Source organism: Kalmanozyma brasiliensis (assembly GCF_000497045.1).
Source record: "Kalmanozyma brasiliensis GHG001 unplaced genomic scaffold PSEUBRA_SCAF4, whole genome shotgun sequence".
In the NCBI taxonomy this organism is placed as follows: domain Eukaryota; kingdom Fungi; phylum Basidiomycota; class Ustilaginomycetes; order Ustilaginales; genus Kalmanozyma; species Kalmanozyma brasiliensis.
Window position 1 is genome coordinate 258,979 of NW_015961981.1, and position 17,170 is coordinate 276,148.

The following is a 17,170-nucleotide window of genomic DNA, read 5'->3' on the forward strand; positions in this document are numbered from 1 at the left end:
TGCAAATAGATTCCAAACGATGCGAGGACTAGAACGAGACCACCTTGGCACTACTCTTTTGCCTCTTTGACGGACTTGCCTTGTCCACCTTGGCCTCCGAGTCCACCTGAGCGCGCTTCCTTGCGAAACTGTGGAAGTCATCCTCGTCTCCGCCTGCTGCTTGATCCTTTGTCGATCCGACGATGACCTGGTTGACCAGCGCCTTGGCCTCGCGATCGCCCTTGGTGCTCTTGCCCTCGTTCCTGAGTGACAGCGGGCAGTCCTTCGCCAAGTGTTCTACGGAGGAGCAGAGCTTGCACGATCCGCCCTCGGGGTAGACACCGCGACCGGCATTGTTGGGACACTTGGAGGAGAGATGGCCCTTCGAGTGGCAGATGAAACAGGTTGCGTACGGTAGTTCGTCGTTCTTGAGCGCAGGCTTGCGGCATTTCGAAAGCGTGTGTTCGGTCGAGCCGCAGCGGAAGCAGATTCCTACCGCATCGCGACCAATCATGGGCGTGTCCGAGGTGGAAGCGTCTCCCTTTAGCGAGATCGATTGAGCGTCGAGCGCGTTCGGGCAGTCCTTTGCCGAGTGACCCATACCACGGCACGCGAAACACTTGAGTTTGGACTGTCGCTGGTCCGCCCTCTCTTCACGTCGAGCGTCTCGTCGGTCCATGCGTCGCTGTTCGTCTGTCTGACCCCACCCTGCGTTGCCGTTGCTGCCCTGGTTCGAGTATCCGCCACCATTGCCGTAGCTCTGAGCAGCGCCGCCACGGGCACCCCATCCCCGATCACCTCCCATCTGATTGCCGGACCAATCCTCGCCCTTGTGCCTCGACTGACACATGGTATCCGACTGAGCCGCGCCGAGACGGATAAGCTGACCCTTGGGGCCATACTCGAACGAGCCAAACATCTGCTCGACCTGACGCTCAATGTCGCGCGTCATCTTCTGGAAGCGTTTCTTGCTCTCCTCGTTCTTGGCCTTCTTGGCCTTGAGCTTGAGCAGCTTGGCGCGCTTGAGGAGCTTCTCTACGGTAGGTGGCTCGGCATCGGCGGCTGGTTGATCTGTCTCGGCTGCAGAGGCTGAGGTGGATGCGACTGGCTCGGTGGGTTGCGCCTCGTCCTGAGCCTCGTCGACAGCAACTTCATTTACATCGTCACCACTGTCTTTGTTCTTCTTGTCCTTCTTCTCTTTCTTGTCCTTCTTATCCTTCTTATCCTTCTTCTTGTCCTTCGATGGTGTCTCTGCTGCGGGATCTTCGAGAGTCGGCGGTGGTGCGGCCTTGACAGGCGTGGCGACAGGTGTGGACTCAGGCTCGCTGTCCGAGTCGACCATCTTCTTGGCGAGCGACCGCCTTCCGTCCAGCTTGGTGTATCTTGTCATGGTGCTTGGTTCCAGAGTTGGTTGTATGGAGTCTGGACAGGAAGAGTCGTACAAGAAGGTTAGGCGCCACCAAAATTTCTCGGCTGCCAAAATTTCTTCTGCAGAAACGACATCCTTTCAGGGTCCTCTTGAACTCTAGCTTAACATTCTTGGAAAATTCGACCTGGTGGAGGCGAAAGCCTTCGAGTTTGGGCCACGTCGACCAACGCTTGCTCAGCCTCGTTCTTACCCCGCGTCACTTCCGCACACCACCACCATCCGCACCGCGAACACGAAACGATGGACGAGATACGCAAGATACCGCCCGTAACGCGGCTCATGCTCGCTGCTACGGGCGCCATCACCCTTCCCTGTATCCTCGCCATCACCAGCCCCTACCGCTTCGCCCTCTTCTGGCCTCTCGTCACACGCAAGTACGAGATCCACCGCATCTTCACCTCGTTCTTCTACGGCGGTGGAGGTCTCAAGCTCCTCTTCGACCTCTTCATCCTCTATCGCAACAGCAATGACCTCGAGCTCAACCATTTCGGGCGGCGCACTGCCGACTACACCTGGTCGCTGCTTGTCATGGGCGTCATCATCTTGGCTACAAACTACCCGCTGGGGTCGCCCATCTTTTTCGGGCCTTTGCTCAATGCGCTTGTGTATGTATGGGCACGCGCGAACCCAAGCAGCATCGTATCATTCTTCGGCATGGTCAACGTGCCTGCACGATGGCTGCCATATGTGAACATCGGGCTGGATTTGCTGCAGGGTGGGCCAGGGTTGGCCATTCAGAGTGGAACCGGATTGCTGGCCGGCTACGTCTACTGGCTGCTCGACCAGGTGCTTCCTGCTCGCCGCGGCGGAGGAGGCAGAGGCGGTGGGAGAGGTGGAAGCTACATCCCCACACCAGGCTTCCTCTACCGTCTCATGCCAGACTCGGTCGATCCAGCACTCGCAGGCCACGCCATGGGCGACAGGAACGCAAGGCGTGTCGCTGGAGGGACCGCTTGGAATGCTGCGCGCGATCGGGGACACCGCCTGTCGGACCGTTCAAGTGGAAGTGCAACGCCTCGCCCAACCAGCATCGCTTCTGCTCTAGGCGCAGGCGTGCGCTCGACCATGTCGGCCGTCAACCCTTTTGCTGGCCGCAGCACCTCGACACGCACCAACGCCGGTCCAAACAGGGAAGAGATGCTCGCCGCTGCAGAACGACGATTGCGTGCCTCGCAGGGGAACTCGATCGTCGGACGCAACGCTTCGGAACGCCCTGCGAAGGCGGCAGGATCCAACACACCAGGCACGACAAGCCTCAACGCTCGACCGGGGGCTGGGGACTCGACCACCAATCTGAGGAAGACTGCCGCCGCCTCGGGCCAGTCGAACATGTTCACGTTTGGACAGCTCGCCGAGAAGCAAGGGTCAGGCAAGGAGGCGAAAGAGGAAGATCACAGTTCGAGTGGCGGCGCGGTGGCGGAACAGAGGTGGGGCCAGGGAGGCAAAGGGAAGGGCAAAGCGAGAGACAGCGACGATGAGGGCGATGCTGGCAAAAGCGGTGGAAGCACAGGGTATAGCTGGGGCACGGGAGGTCAGCGTTTAGGCGATTAGCGTGTTCCTCTTTGGATCTCCCGAATCAGAGCGTTTCACATTATACAGGAAAGGAGGTTGAAGTTGTTTGAGCAGCAAAGGCGCGATGGCGAGCAAGCACTTCGGAATGAGCACTGGCGTCTGGTTCACGAGGGCAAGCATGCGCTGATCAAACTCTGGGTCGACTCACGAACGGACTCTGCGGTGGAGACCAAAATCTGTATTGCAGCGGACAGGGTTGGTTTGCACCCCTCCCGATACGCGGCGGAACAGGAGACGCAGTTTCTCTGTGAAGCAGCCAATCTCTCGCAGCACGAGCCCGAGCGAAGTCGTCCCGAATCGGATTCGAACGACATAGGCCATTGGGCCGACCCGGACGTCTTTGACTTGGTCGAGACTAAGCCCTGGCTCGCGTACATGCAGCTCAACGCCCTCGGGTGCTGCTGCTGGACCGGCGAACTGCCGAGAGACAGCAACCCGAGCTCGGTCCTCCCCGGCCCACACGGCGAGTGGCGCCGCGTCGTCCATCCGCCGGTGATCGCTCTCGACGAAGCAAATTTGGACGAAAGCGGCAAGGAGGAGTTGAAGAAGCTCAAGGCTAGACGGGTTCGAGAGATCGAAGAGGAAGAAGGGGGGGCGAGGAAGCGACCGCGCACTGAAGGCGAGGGCGAAGCGACAGATCAAGTTGATGCGACGGACCAGACTGGAGCGGCAGATGAGGCTGATGAGACAAGCGAGTCTGATGCGACGGACGAGACTGTTGCTGCGACCAACTGACACCTGCATCGAAGAAAACGATTCAGATTCATACACCTGCGGTCCCGCTTGCGATCGCAAATCCCACCGTCGAAAGAGAAATGTCTATATCAAGTTACTAGAGAGAACAGTGCGAGAGCCTAATTACACAGCGAAAGAAGGAGGAGTGGACCGCTCATGACAGGAATGCGAGGTCCTCTTGGAGGAGAGCAGAGTCGATTCTAGGACATCTTGTACTCCATGTGACCGGACGATGCGGTGGCGCCCTGGACCTGGTAGTCAATAGTGATATCGAGATCGCGGTTGTTCCTCTCGTTGGGCTTGCAGACCAACCTGCCGGTGATGGCATCGCCCTGGTTGACGGCGAGCACGTCCTTGGTGTAGAAGACGGTCTGCTTCCAGTGGGTGTACCTCGAGTGCGGGCCGGTGGAGAACTGGACGGGCTTGTGGCAGGCGTCGAAGCTGATGTCGAACCAGCCGAGGAAGGCGTGCACGTAGTCGTCTCGTGTTGCGTTGAGCGTGAAGTCGGATTCGAAGCTGAGCTCCTCCTTTGTGACGGTGAGCAGATCGAGCTGCTTGATGGCGCAAGGGTCGCAGACGACGCTCTTGATGTCCACCGTGTCCACCAGGGGTTCGCGCAACGCAATGTCCTTGATGCACGAGTAGTTGAAGCCGTAGACGTCGTCCCAGAAACCGATCTTCTCGTCCTTGTACTCCTGGTCCTCGATCGCCGAGATGTACATGGTCGCCTTGTCGGGGAACATCATGCCTCCAGGAGCCAGGTACTTGTCCCTGGCCATGAGGACCGTGTCGAGCATGCTCTCGTAGAGCAAGAAGTAGCCCATCCACTCGCTGATGATGATATCCACCTTGCCGTTGGGGCCAAGCCCCAAATCAACCTCCTCGAGCTTGCCCTTGACGAGCGTGATGGTGTCCTTGAAGCCGTTGACCTCGGTGATGATCTTGGCCTGGTCGATGATGTTGGACATGTCAACGCCGATGACCTTCTTGGCGCCGGCTTTCGCAGCGAACATGCACAGGATACCAGTACCGCATCCGACATCGAGCACGATCTTGTCCTTGAACAAATGCGGGTTGTTGATGATCGAGTTGCGGTAGGAGCGAGTGCGCACCTCGTCCTTGAGCATCTCCTCGTGAATGCCAAAGTGGGCGTACGAGTCAGCGTAGTAGTCCTTGGAGGTCATGTCTGCAGTCGACGTGGATGCGCCGGCGGCAGCGCCGTTGGTGGAAGTGGAAGCCATCTTGAATCGTTAGGGGGAGATGGTGATGGTTGACGCAAGGAGAGAGAGCGAGAGAGTCTATGCTGTTGGACCCGTTCTGCTGCAACGCTCGTCTGCGTGGCGCACCACAAAAAGTTCAAGAAGAAAACCAAATTTCAAGAAAAGAAGAAACCCTCTCCAAGACAGCAAATCTTCATGGCTCGAGAGCCGTTCGTCGGTGCAGATTTCATCCTTTTCAGGGTTCTTGATGCCTTCAGTGGAGGCCCAAAAAAGAGTCTTCAGCATTTTGCTTCGATCTCACAAGCCTAGATTTATTTTTGGGCAGGTGACGCACGTTTCAGCTTAAACGACGAAGCTCGATGACGCGCTGCGAGACCAACACACACGCATGCACTGAGGCCTGCCGTTCTTACTTGTCTTCCATCCACGTCCACGATTACCCCAGTCCACGACTACCCAAGGCCGGACGCGGCGCAATCGTCACTCGCGAGAATCTCCTCCAAGGAACCACGACTCTTGCCTTCAGCGGCATCTATTGACGAACGAACATCAGGCTCGAGAACAGCACACACGTTGATCCGCGTCCAGCTTCAGCATAAAGTTCCATTTTCTGCACTCCAACACTCCACCGCTCACAACAACCTCACCATGAACTCGCTATACAACCAAGCGCTACGGCAATTCTCCTCCATCCAATCGGACATTTCGCGCATCGATTCGGAGGGCGATTCTGCGCCATCCACATCGTTCGGTCCGGTCACCGTCTCGCTCTCCTCCCTCGAGCGGACGATCGACGAGTACGAGAACCTGGCCAAAAAGGAGCTGATCCAGTCCAAGCAGGAAAAGGCGCTCACACGCGTATCGAAGTTTCGCACGGACTATGCGGAGCTCTCTTCCCAATTGGCGCGGTTGAAAACGAAAGGTGCTTTGTCCAACGCCAACGGCCATGGTAGTGGCTCATCAATACGATCGCCCACCAATCCGGGGTTTGGCGGTCAAAGTGCGAATCGGCGCGTAAGCGGGATCGCCGAGTCTCCCTTCAGTTTGCACGCTCGCAACTCGGCCGCCTCACCACCCACCGACCCGCTAGCGGCATACAAGATGAACGCTTCCGCAGCAGCCATGTTCGGCTCCTCGGAGTTTTCGGCACGAGAAAGCCACGCGTTGAGGGAACACTCGTTCATCCAACAGACCGAGCAACAATTGGACGCCTTCATAGCCCAGGGTCGCGAAGTGTTCGGCAATCTCGTCGAACAAAGAGGGATACTCAAGGGAACGCAAAGACGGTTGAGAGACGCAGCGAACACCTTGGGGTTGAGCAGAGATGTCATCGGGTATATCGAAAGGAGGACGTTGCAGGATAACATTATTTTTGCGGTAGGGGCGATTTTCACGTTGGTCTGCTTTTGGTATATCTACAAGTGGTTTGGGTGACGAGGGGGGAGGCAATGAACTGCTGCAAAGAAGAGGCTCACGTTCTCGTGTGTGCAGAGTGGTTCTGAGAAGCCTGCGTGTGGGTCGACGGTAGCCAAAAGCTTCTGTGAGCAAGGCAGAAGCTTGTGGTTGACTGCTTCCTAAGGACGCATTCTGTTGCGAACGCCCTGATTCACCATCTCTCACGCAGATCAAATTGCTGTTTAAAAGGCAGATGGAATCCTGATCGAAGAAGAGAAGCTGTATTGCAGGGACGAGGAACAAAGCTGTCGGCACTACTCGTCATGTTGGATGAGCACGACGCCCGATGCGATTCTGTTCTCTACTTTCGGTACCAGAGCGTGGTCTTCCTGTTCCTCCTGATCTTCCTGTGGAGCTGCAAGAAGCCATACAGCAGCGCCTCGGCAGTCGGTGGGCAACCGGGCACATACAGATCGACGGGCACGATCCTGTCGCACCCCCTGACGACCGAGTACGAGTAATGGTAGTATCCACCGCCGTTGGCGCAAGAACCCATGCTGATCACCCACCTGGGTTCGGGCATCTGGTCGTACACCTTCCTGAGTGCGGGTGCCATCTTGTTGGTGAGCGTACCGGCGACGATCATGCAGTCCGATTGACGCGGCGAGGCACGGAACACAACACCCAGACGATCCTGATCGTATCGCGCGGTGGCGACATGCATCATCTCGACGGCGCAGCAGGCGAGACCGAAGGTCATGGGCCAGAAACTCGACTGACGTGCCCAGTTGGCCATCTTGTCCATCGACGAGAGGACGTATTCGACGCCGTTCTTGGGGGTCTCCAATGAAAGCTGGTTCGAGCCACGGTTGGCGACGGGCATGAGAGGCAGAGGTCCATCCGGAGAGGCATCCTTGGCGGGTGCGGAGGAGGAGATGCTGCGCGAAGCGGAAGGCTTGGACGGACCAGCAGTGACAGCGCTAGCAGCAGCCACCTTGGGTACAGACTTGATGGTCGATGTCTGGAACGAGCGGGCGAGCGCCATGGTAGGCTTGGCCGACAGGCCGACGCGAGAGAGCGAGCGAAGCGAAGCCATCTTTGCAAACGCTCAGCCTTGGTGTGAAGGTGAGTGTGGGTTGCGGTGGTGGTGATGAGCTGGATGATGTCGACGAAGAATAGTGAAGTTGAGCGGCGGCGGCGTGGTTGCAGGCTGCAGCCGCTCAGCAAAGCCACCTCGCTGAAGCGTCTCTCATTACCAATCATTGACGAAATTTCGGATCCGTTTTGGCGCGCGTCATCGATTCGTGCGATATGATTTTTAAAATGCTGCGAGCTTCATCACGGTGTAACATGATTGACAGAATTATCTGGGCCTAACATGTCAGAATATTTCGCAGTGTGCTCGCGACACCTCCTGCGCTATGCCGAAGAAGTCCAGGCCAGGCACCGTCTGCATGGCAATGGATACCAATGTTGACAATCCTGGATCCAGGTTCCCTCGGACCTGCGTCTGACGCAAATCAAGCTCAGCCGTGACCACCAACAGTCATAACACAGGACCTCGTACTTGCGGCTCTGAGGTTCAACCTCGTTGCGACTCAGCTTAGCGCTCCAAGAGCGCGAGGTAGGAAACAACCAACACCTTTGAGCGCAATTTGCAATTCCAAGCGGCGCTTCAACTTTGTCTTTCTTCGCTCGGCCAAGGGTCTCGCAGGTGCATTGGCGCGCGCGGAGAGTGGCGACGGATTGGCTTTCCCGCAGGGCCCAATGCATAGGCCGCATAGGCCGTATCCATTGTTCCATTGCGAGTCGCCCAAAGGTGTGGCAAGTGTGGATAAGAACGAGGCTGCCAAGCGCGAGGACGGGCCAGGGGGTCTTTCCGTTCCTCTGGCGGCCGACACGTGTGTCTATGTGGCTTGCGAGACGCTGGCGTGGTGAGAAGTGTGCGTGGCGCTATAGAATTCGAGCAAGCTTGTACCGCACAAGTAGAGGATAACAGCGTGAACTGGACGGGGCAGTGGAGAGCGATGGGTTGGCTTCGCTGCCCCGGCCTGCCAGTCTACCGGGTCGCCGTTTGCGAGGTCGACACCAAGGATCTCCCCCGCGCTCATCCATTGGTCCAGAGCTCGCACTCAATCGCTTGGGCCCACCACCCATCTCTGGTACGCTTCGAAGAACAACACCAACCGAAGGTTACGAACCAGCGTAAGGCCACCAGTGATTTTGATCGCCGTCGGATCATCAAATGTGAAAAGGGGCGGGGCGGAAGGGAAAGTACGCGATAAGCATAGATTGAGATTCGCTTAAGCGGAGAGGCAATTTGGCCTCGGACAAGGGAGCAGCGCTCATTTAATCTATGCATGGAGTCTCTCTATCTTGGGTCTTCAGCTAAGCCGCTCTTTGCTGTAGAGCACTTTGCGAGCCGCTTGCATTGCCGCTGGGGGATGTCGCCTTTGTTGGCAAGAAATGCAGTTGTTGTTGCTTTGCTGGACATGGCGGAAACGACGGGTCAGCGGTTGTGGTGTTGGATGTGAGACAAAGTGGAAGCTGTGGGAGTGTGTCTTTCGCCCACATGGCAGCCATTCACACGCGATTGAGCGGCTTGCCACGGTACAGGTGAAGGATGGCCCCTTCTTCCTGCATTACACACATTGACCCGCAGAGCAAAGCCACTCGGAGCCGTCGAGCGAACATCGACATGGTGCCTGCTATGGTGCCGATACTTCCAATTGGTGTGCGACGCTACCGCAGTCTCTGCCTTGTTGGTGCCGAGAGCCGATCAAACTCGCAATCTCGCCCCCACACACAAGACGAGGACTCGGACCAGGATTTGGGTCGGAGCCAACGCATCTCTTCGGTTAAGCGCGTCCGATTCCCCGCTCTCGGCCCCGCCACTCCGCCTTCTCTTTCCTCTCGCCTCTCGGTTGGGCTCTATCGCGCGAGGCGCAAGGCGACTCCGGACGCCGTATCTCGCTCATTTGGACCAAATTGCCTGCCTTCGCGGACGTCACCAAGGCTGTGCCTGCGCTTGCGAATCACTTTAACCAGCGTCTCGGCTTTCGCTTGCACGGTGTGGCTTGCAATCTTGAACAGCCGAAATGCGTCCACGATAAGGCGAAACCGGTCAAGATCCAGTTCGTCATCTCCTCACCGCACCCAATGATCTGCCCCAATCTCAAATTGGCTTGTTCCATTTGCCGCGAGGCGCCAGCGAAGCGCGTTGATCCGGGGAAAGTTGAGCACCGACGGAAGGGTAATTCGAGGGTTGCAAGTCCTTTTTAGCCGCATGGATTTGCCCGAGGGCTGCAAGTAGATCCCGTGTTTTCGCACGCCAGCGATGGATCAGAGTGGCTCTAGCGGCGGCTATTGGTCCGTGTGCCTGACCCCACAATCTGCAGCTTGTTCCCGCAACCACATTGCGCGGATAACGTGGGTGAAGCAAGCAGGAACAAGCGTCTTGTGTCAAGCACACTCTCCTCGCAAACAAGAGAGGTCCGAGAGGAGGGAGGCTTTGGAGTTTTCGACGTGGAACGGCCTAACAAAGGGAGGAAAATTCAAATAAGGTTTGCCGGACGACTGAAACAAGCCCACACGAGCAGGGAAACGCGTTCGACAGATCGCCACCTCGTCTATCGGCGATCGTGGCACTTTGGCGTCACGTCACGACACGTCAAGCTGTCAAATTACGGCGACGCGTTCGGTTCTCGCGTAAATTAAACTTCTTCCTCTGTCGCTTCCCGATTTTTCAAGGCACGCAAATCGGAAAGCGCAATTTCGATGGGCGGGCGGGGAGGTTGCATGGGAACGCAGAGGTAGCGAGATCGACCGATCTGCGAAAGTCTGGTGGAGTTGGTGGTCAACGTGGTACGCCAGTAGACGGCTGCAAGGAACCGTTTCACTGTGCGCAGGCTTGGACATGTGACGACATTGTAAGAGGGATCCGAGCCTTCCGATGTTTGCAAGGAGCAATTGCAGCTGATCGAACGCCGCACTCCGAGCGAGAGCTTTTGATGTTTGCGTGATTCTTGATGCTCATGCTCGTCGTCCAGAGCATGATGTTCCTGGGTCAGCTCGGCATGGCTATCGACCGAACAAGCCGGACGACACTTTCGCTGATGGAAGTGAGAGAATTCCAGAGCTCGAGGCGATGCTCGGTGACGATGCTATCGCCGAGCCCTTTTGCTATCGAATCGTTTTGCAGTTGACCCGCTCGTCGCTTTACCCAAACCTTGTCTTTACACACTCAAAACCTTATAGTGCCTCTCCGATCTTGCCTCTGCGTCCTCTGTATTCTGATCCTGCTCCTGCGGCACGACGAATGATTCATCATTCCTATCCATCGAAAGTGCCGCTCGAACGAGAGACGCCGATAAGATGAGTCCCTGGCCGAATGTTCGTCCAGCTCCCCGCAGTTCGACCGCTACTTTGCAGCCAATTTGAATGAAAAGGGTAGGAAGTTGCTGCTTCTCTCCTTTCTTTGTCTCCTCGAATAAAGCTCGTCGGTGGCGTCTTGATTTGCAAGGCCGATGCATTCAAGAGCCGCCATCGCTTTACTCGGTCTTCGTAGCTCCCCTTCCGCACCCTCAAGGCGGCCTCTTTGCTCAGAGAGATGTCGATGGGCGCGGACAATCGTGCGACCGGGCCAGGACTCCGGACCGGCATGAGGCGGGACCGAGTTTAGAGCTCATCCAATTTGTTCCCTGCACACCATGCCCCTCCTGGTCCCAATCAAACCCGCGACCAAGGTCATGATAGTCGAACGAGAAGGCGCGAGCTGATTGAGTGTTACGATGGCGATCTTGCTTAATCGGGCGTAGAGGCTAGGTTGCCGATGAGAGGCAAAGGTCGCCTAACGGGACGGCAGCGCTTAGGCGCGAGTCGATGGTCAACGTGGGTCGGTCAAGCGCGCTTCTAAGGAACCCTCGATTTAGGTTTCGATGGTCGCCATGGCCAGCCTGCGACAACCATCTGGAAAAGAACTTGACCGGCCTCGCTTAGTTTCTGCGGCATGCACGTCAGGCGCGCAGATCACATCGAACAATACCTTGGCGAGAGGCAAATGGTGGAAACGTGTGGGTCGTCGGATGTGACGGCTGTGCTATCGACGAAGAGATAAGCAAAGGCCTTTGCCGGACGGAGGGATCATGCACGATGGGGGTATCAGCCCCGCCTGCGCTGGTTTCAGCTGCAGTGGATCGCGAAACGGAGCAGCAGCCTGCGATGGCGGTCAAAAAACGGATTGCGAAATTTTCGGCAACCGCAGAGCCCTGGTTTTGCTGCAACGACAGCATCGATGGACACACGACGGCAATGCAGCTTTGACCGGTGCAACCCCTGTTCCGCTTGCGGCTATCACACCACCATCGATGGCAGTAGCTGTCAAAGTGGATAGGCGAGCTGCAAGATCAGCGCTACGATGGCTTCGAAGAGGCACAGCCGAGACGGATCGTGGCGAGCTTAGTGAGAGCGTGCAAATGTCGAAAGGGATGTTACACTTCAGCCACGGGGTGCAAAATGTCGCTTGCTGCAAGCCTGCACAAAGCACGCCAGATGCTCGCTTTGCTCGAATCACTGTGTCTCGCATCGCCTTGACAAGGAAGTCCAATCTTCTAGTTGAGACAACAACAGCGGGCGGGCAAAGCGGCTAGCTTCGGCCTAGTCCGAGGATGAGTCCGAGCGATGACGAGGAGAAGGTGCAAGGAGCTCCCCGTGCCAGTCCGGAAGACAGAGAGGCGGACAAGGAACGAACTCACACGGAACAACTATCTTGAATGCCGTCGGACGCTCGGACAGACGAGATGGTGAAATGAAGCGGGGAAGCTGTTCGAGGGAGCACCCAGACAAGCACCAGCACCACCAGCACCAGCAGCCTGCAATCTGGTCAAATTCGATTTTCCAAGAATTATAGTTTGGCAGACGCCGCTGTAGCCTGCCCCGAGCCTGGCCTGGACCAAAAATCATTTGGCTCTTGCTCACTCGGCATGCTGTCCATTCCAAGGATCGACGATGAGCATCGACAAGATCGAGAGCTACCATGTTGGAGGGAGATGCTGCCACGAGCGAGAACGACAGGGCCCTCGTTGTGGGCTGCGTGCTAGCGCTGCAATACAATGACAAGCGAGGTGTAGGATGGCTCAACCGGAACGGATAAGCGACAAGAGGAGCAGAATTGTTGCTTGCAGAACTTCAACTGTCAAAATCGAGGGGGCAGAGCCAACGAAGCTCGAAGCGAATCGCCTAAGGAAGCGCCTCTCTCTTTTGTTCTCATGATGGTCTTTGCCATGCATTGCCCACGTCGACGCCTCGCCAGCCTCGCCCGCTCTATAACATCTCAAAATGGAGATGTCTTTCTCTTTCTCATTGGTTGTGAGTCTTGCCACGGTCCTACCGTGACAATGATCTTTCGCTGACAATGGACAGTTCATAGTTCGCTCACCGAGAGAAGACATCATTGTGCGAGGACAAAGAAGGTTCCTGCCTCGGGGAAGTGGGCATCCGGCTCAAGTGAGGCGAACAGTGAAGCATGCCGGACCATCGTTGGACCGATCTTCGAGATACGTTTGCAAATTGCCAATTTGTCCATTTCCCGCCCGCAACAGCCCAGCCTCTCAGCCTCGCTTCTCTCGCTTAAGCTTTCTTTTTTTCTCACCCAATAAATTTCCCACTCAACTTGCATCGACGATCTATTTTCTGGGCCGTTTTTTGGGCAGGCAGCACAGCGCAGTGTTGAGTCAAGGCAAGATAAAATGAATTTATTCTGAGTCCCTGCCTCGATGCTTGACTTGCTTGCTGTGTCTCGAGCCTGGCTTGGTGGTGTGCCCCTTAAATTTCAAATGGCGATTTTTAAGTCGCTTTCTGAGGTTCACGCACAGCACAGCGCAGAACCGCGGACACACGCTCAGTCTGGCCCACTCGATGGCAGCGTGCCTGCCAACTGACTTGCTGTCCGCTCGTGCCCTGGTCGGTCTTCTCGCCTTGAGCCAGCGCGCGATCGTCGACAGCACCACGAACGCGGTCAACCTCTTCGGTACAGCAACCGCCGTCGTCGCCCTCGATACCGCTGCTGTCATTATCTCGTTGACCCTTGATAGATGGTAGAGACCCTCAATTGCTGGATAGCTGGTCTCTGCCAGCAGTGTGCGAGGATCTCATATCCATCACAGCTTTCAAAGTGTAACGAGACGGTCAGCGGGCAACGAGGTCAAGAGCGAGTGATTGCCGACTTGCACCTGCACCTGCGCTTGCCCTTGCGCTTGTCCATGCACTAGCCTGCGCTTTCTGGGCATGCACTTCAAAGACACCCAGCAATTCCCAATCTCCCTCACTCGACAATCCGCTGCAAGTGCTTCTCCTCCGCTCTACCCCTTGGGTGCCTGCCTCGCTTGCTACAGTGTTCGCACGCCTCCCCTCTCCTCTGGCAGACAGGCTTGCAACTCCGACTAGACGCCTTCACACGCTCTAAACCTCGCTCGATCCTCCTGGCGAGCATCCTCCCTTGGCATCCTCATACAGCACACCCTAGATTCCTATCTGGCTTGCTAGCTCATCCTCGTCCCCTCTGCTTTCCCCATCACCACCACCTTCATCACCAACCAAACCGATACTAGCCTTGTCGCTATCACCGCTTCACCACACGTCTCTACAACTTCATCGCATCGCTACACTCAGATTCTCGACCGACACCGATCGGCTGCTTCTCATCTCGTCGACCTCATCAGCAACCACCGCATTTGCCTGTCTCGCCGCCCCACCTCTACCTCGTCGTGCCTGTCGCCATCTCCAACTACAAAAGCAGAGCTGCTACGTCTGGAACGTCCGCTTATTGCCTCTCTGCTCAACGTGCAATCCACTTTCTCGCCCGCATCATCACCACATTCCAGCTCTAGCAGCATCGCATGCTTCCGGCTCTCATCTGCTCACCGTCTCAACTGCTGCATATGTTCTAGAGTCTCGCCCTAGCTGATTCTGCACTGCGAGTTCGCTCACAATCTCACAGTAAGTCCACCCATCTACGGCTAAGCCGCTCTGTCGGTGCTCGAACATATGCTGACCTCGTTTCCACTCCAAACCCTCGACAATCGCAGATGTTGGCTTCGACCCTGTCATCCCAGGCCAACTCGGCTCTAAAAAATCACATGGCCGCTACACAAGACGCATGGAATCCCGCCGAGGACATGGAGTGCGACCCCGACATGATCCAAGTCGCTGCTCCCATCATGACCTCATCTCAGTCCTCGCACTCCATCTCGCCATCAAGTAGTACGGGCGACCTCGACTTCGAGCCCGAGCTCAGCCAGTCGTTGGGCTCCGTCTCGAGCTTTGACCTTCGCACACCGCTCAAGCCCAGCCTCGCGGCCAACCAGCTCTACGACCACAACGACTCGTTCAACCTCCTCGGTCTTCACAAACAATCTGCACCGGCTGCAGTTCGTCCTGTCAAGAACCTGCTCGCCGAGGCTCTCGCAGCAAGAAAGACTCGACCCACCACCAACACCAGCAGCAGCACACCATCCGACACCGCCGCTGCCATCGACGCGTCCTCCGTATCACCATCACAGGTTCGCTTACCATCTACCGAAAGTGTTTCGCCCAAGAGCATGTCTCAGGTTGGACCTCACCGATCGCCGTCCTCTCCACTCAACCGTCCCAACAAGCCCAAGCTCAGCCTGCCCTCATTGGCACCCTCGGCTTTCTCTCGCCCCAATCTCCCCCAGACTCCTGGCGGTTCTCTCTTCTTCGGCGCTCGTGATGGTGCTGCCACGGGAACTCCCGTCAGCCCCTTCATGCCTCCCACTCCGCTGGTCGCCTCCATGATGGAGGACGAGCAGAGCAAGCGTCTTGGCGAAGGCGAGCGATCGATGCGCGAAGAGGAAGCCGGCCGCCGCTCCTCCCTCTCGCCTCAGCTCTCCAGAGGCTCGCTCCCCTACCCCATCGCCGGCACCCCTCGTCCGTCCAGACCTGTCCGTGCTCCTCTGCAGCGACACGGCTCTTTGGGCATGTCTCCGCTCTCAAGGGAGTTTGCCAGCGTCAGCATGCACGGCAAGTCCAAGAGCAACGAGGACCCTGCCTCCACTGGGTCTCCCGTCCCTCGTCGCGCGCAGGAGCTCTCGGCTGGCCGCACCACCCTCGGCTCGCCTTCGACGCTGCTCACACCTCCCTACTCTCCGCTCACCTTGGCCAAGAGTCTGCCCGAGGAGGCATCGGTCATCGCACAGCGAAGGTCCAGCTCCAGCAGCAGCAGCGTTTCGTCATCAAGTAGCAAGAAGCTGCGCGCCAAAGAATACCTCCTCGGCGGTGGCGCCGATCTCTCGCGATCCTTCAGCGCCAACCGCCTCAAGTCGAGTACGCGCAACAAGGCCGTGCCCAAGCCGTTCAATCTCGACAAGGCTTTCCCCACGGCCCCCGCAGCCGAGACGCAGCGTCTTGATGCCAACGCTGATGCCCCGCTGCCACTGTCAGCACCGGCGATGAAGATCTCGTTTGCCGACGAAGAGACTGAGATCGAGATCGACCAGCGTCTGAGCCCGGAGCCCATGGCGCACGAGCAGTCCACCTCGCAACCCGACATGACCATGGTCGAAGCGATGCCCAAGCCCGACGCTAAGCTCTTATCGCCATGCGACGCGCTCAAGGCGCCCGCGATGGAGAAATCGTTCAGCGCGCCGGTCCCTCCTCAGACCGTCTCGGCGCGCCATCTGGCGGATTACGAGCTTCACCCGCGCTTCGCATCCTCCTACACGCTCGGCGACGAGCTCGGCAGCGGAGGCTTCGGCTTTGTCGTCGCGGCAAAACGCAACAGCGACGGTTTCAACGTCGCCGTCAAGTTCATCTTCAAGGACAAGGTGCCCGCCCACGGCTGGGTGCGGGATCCCAAACTCGGCGTCATCCCGATGGAAGCGTTCGTGCTCAAAGTCGTCGACCACCCGGGTGTCGTCAAGTTCATTGACCTGTTCGATGATCGCAACTTTTTCTACCTCGTGATGGAGCTTCATGGAACGCCGTGGCAGCCTCCTGTCCCGGAGCCGGTTGCACCTGCCAAAGGTCTCCGTCCAGCACCCATGATGCGCCGCACCAGCCGCGACCTATTCGAGTGCATCGAGCAGCACTCGCGCCTCACCGAAGAACAGGCTCGCTGGGTGTTCGCCCAAGTCGTCGAAACCGTCTGGCACCTCGACCGCATCGGCATCTCGCATCGGGACATCAAGGACGAAAACTGCGTCGTCGACGCCGACTTCAATGTCAAGCTCATCGATTTTGGTTCTGCGGTCATCACAGACGTTCGCAAGCCTCAACCGTACTTTAACAGGTTCTTTGGGACCATGACTTTTGCGTCTCCGGAGATTCTCCAGGGGAAGCCGTATCGTGCGCCCCATGCCGAGATTTGGAGTCTGGGCGTGCTACTGTCGATCCTGTTGTCTGGCCAATGTCCCTTCCCCGACCCCGCCGCCGCAGTCAAGGGTCGGATCAGCAAACCCAAAGGCCAGTGGTCCGAACAAGCCCTCAGCCTGCTCCTCCTCTGCCTCGAGGTCGACCCCGACAAGCGCGCCACCATCGCCCAGATCCGGGATCACCCCTGGGTGTGCACAGCCTGGAAGGTCCGCGCTGCCAAACTCGCTCCCGCATCGCTTTAACCCATGCAAAACTCCGAATCGTTTCTCTCGCATCTTTCTGCATCCTTTGTCGTTTTCTTCGCATGTTCCTCGCATTGTTCCCCTTCGTTGTCAATTCTCAAGCCCCACTGGGGAAGATCGGTGACGCTGTATTTGTAGTTCTCTCTCCTCGCACGTCGCGTTGCATGCTATCTCAGTCCGGTCTTCATTTGCAACTCTTGTGTGATTCG

The 17,170-nt window shown here is 57.3% G+C and overlaps 6 protein-coding genes across 6 annotated transcripts; 3 read left to right on the forward strand and 3 right to left on the reverse strand.

Moving 5' to 3' along the window:
• Nucleotides 1-28: 28 nt before the first annotated feature.
• Nucleotides 29-1,369, reverse strand: PSEUBRA_004768 (Zinc knuckle CX2CX4HX4C; the record flags this gene model as incomplete). The annotated part of the gene is made up of 1 exon (XM_016438262.1): nt 29-1,369. The coding sequence occupies one exon, from the start codon at nt 1,367-1,369 to the stop codon at nt 29-31; it is 1,341 nt and encodes a 446-aa protein (XP_016290737.1).
• Nucleotides 1,370-1,648: 279 nt separating this feature from the next.
• Nucleotides 1,649-2,959, forward strand: PSEUBRA_004769 (Derlin; the record flags this gene model as incomplete). Its single annotated transcript, XM_016438253.1, has 1 exon — nt 1,649-2,959. One exon carries the CDS (start codon nt 1,649-1,651, stop codon nt 2,957-2,959), a length of 1,311 nt encoding a protein of 436 aa, XP_016290738.1.
• Nucleotides 2,960-3,915: 956 nt separating this feature from the next.
• On the reverse strand, nt 3,916-4,956 carry PSEUBRA_004770 (Methyltransferase domain protein; the record flags this gene model as incomplete). Its single annotated transcript, XM_016438264.1, has 1 exon — nt 3,916-4,956. The coding sequence occupies one exon, from the start codon at nt 4,954-4,956 to the stop codon at nt 3,916-3,918; it is 1,041 nt and encodes a 346-aa protein (XP_016290739.1).
• A 627-nt stretch (nt 4,957-5,583) lies between these two features.
• Nucleotides 5,584-6,369, forward strand: PSEUBRA_004771 (GOSR2/Membrin/Bos1; the record flags this gene model as incomplete). Its single annotated transcript, XM_059465463.1, has 1 exon — nt 5,584-6,369. The coding sequence occupies one exon, from the start codon at nt 5,584-5,586 to the stop codon at nt 6,367-6,369; it is 786 nt and encodes a 261-aa protein (XP_059320450.1).
• Nucleotides 6,370-6,691: 322 nt separating this feature from the next.
• Nucleotides 6,692-7,426, reverse strand: PSEUBRA_004772 (NADH:ubiquinone oxidoreductase-like, 20kDa subunit; the record flags this gene model as incomplete). Its single annotated transcript, XM_016438270.1, has 1 exon — nt 6,692-7,426. The coding sequence occupies one exon, from the start codon at nt 7,424-7,426 to the stop codon at nt 6,692-6,694; it is 735 nt and encodes a 244-aa protein (XP_016290741.1).
• A 6,988-nt stretch (nt 7,427-14,414) lies between these two features.
• Nucleotides 14,415-16,961, forward strand: PSEUBRA_004773 (Protein kinase domain protein; the record flags this gene model as incomplete). The annotated part of the gene is made up of 1 exon (XM_016438255.2): nt 14,415-16,961. One exon carries the CDS (start codon nt 14,415-14,417, stop codon nt 16,959-16,961), a length of 2,547 nt encoding a protein of 848 aa, XP_016290742.2.
• Nucleotides 16,962-17,170: the final 209 nt, after the last annotated feature.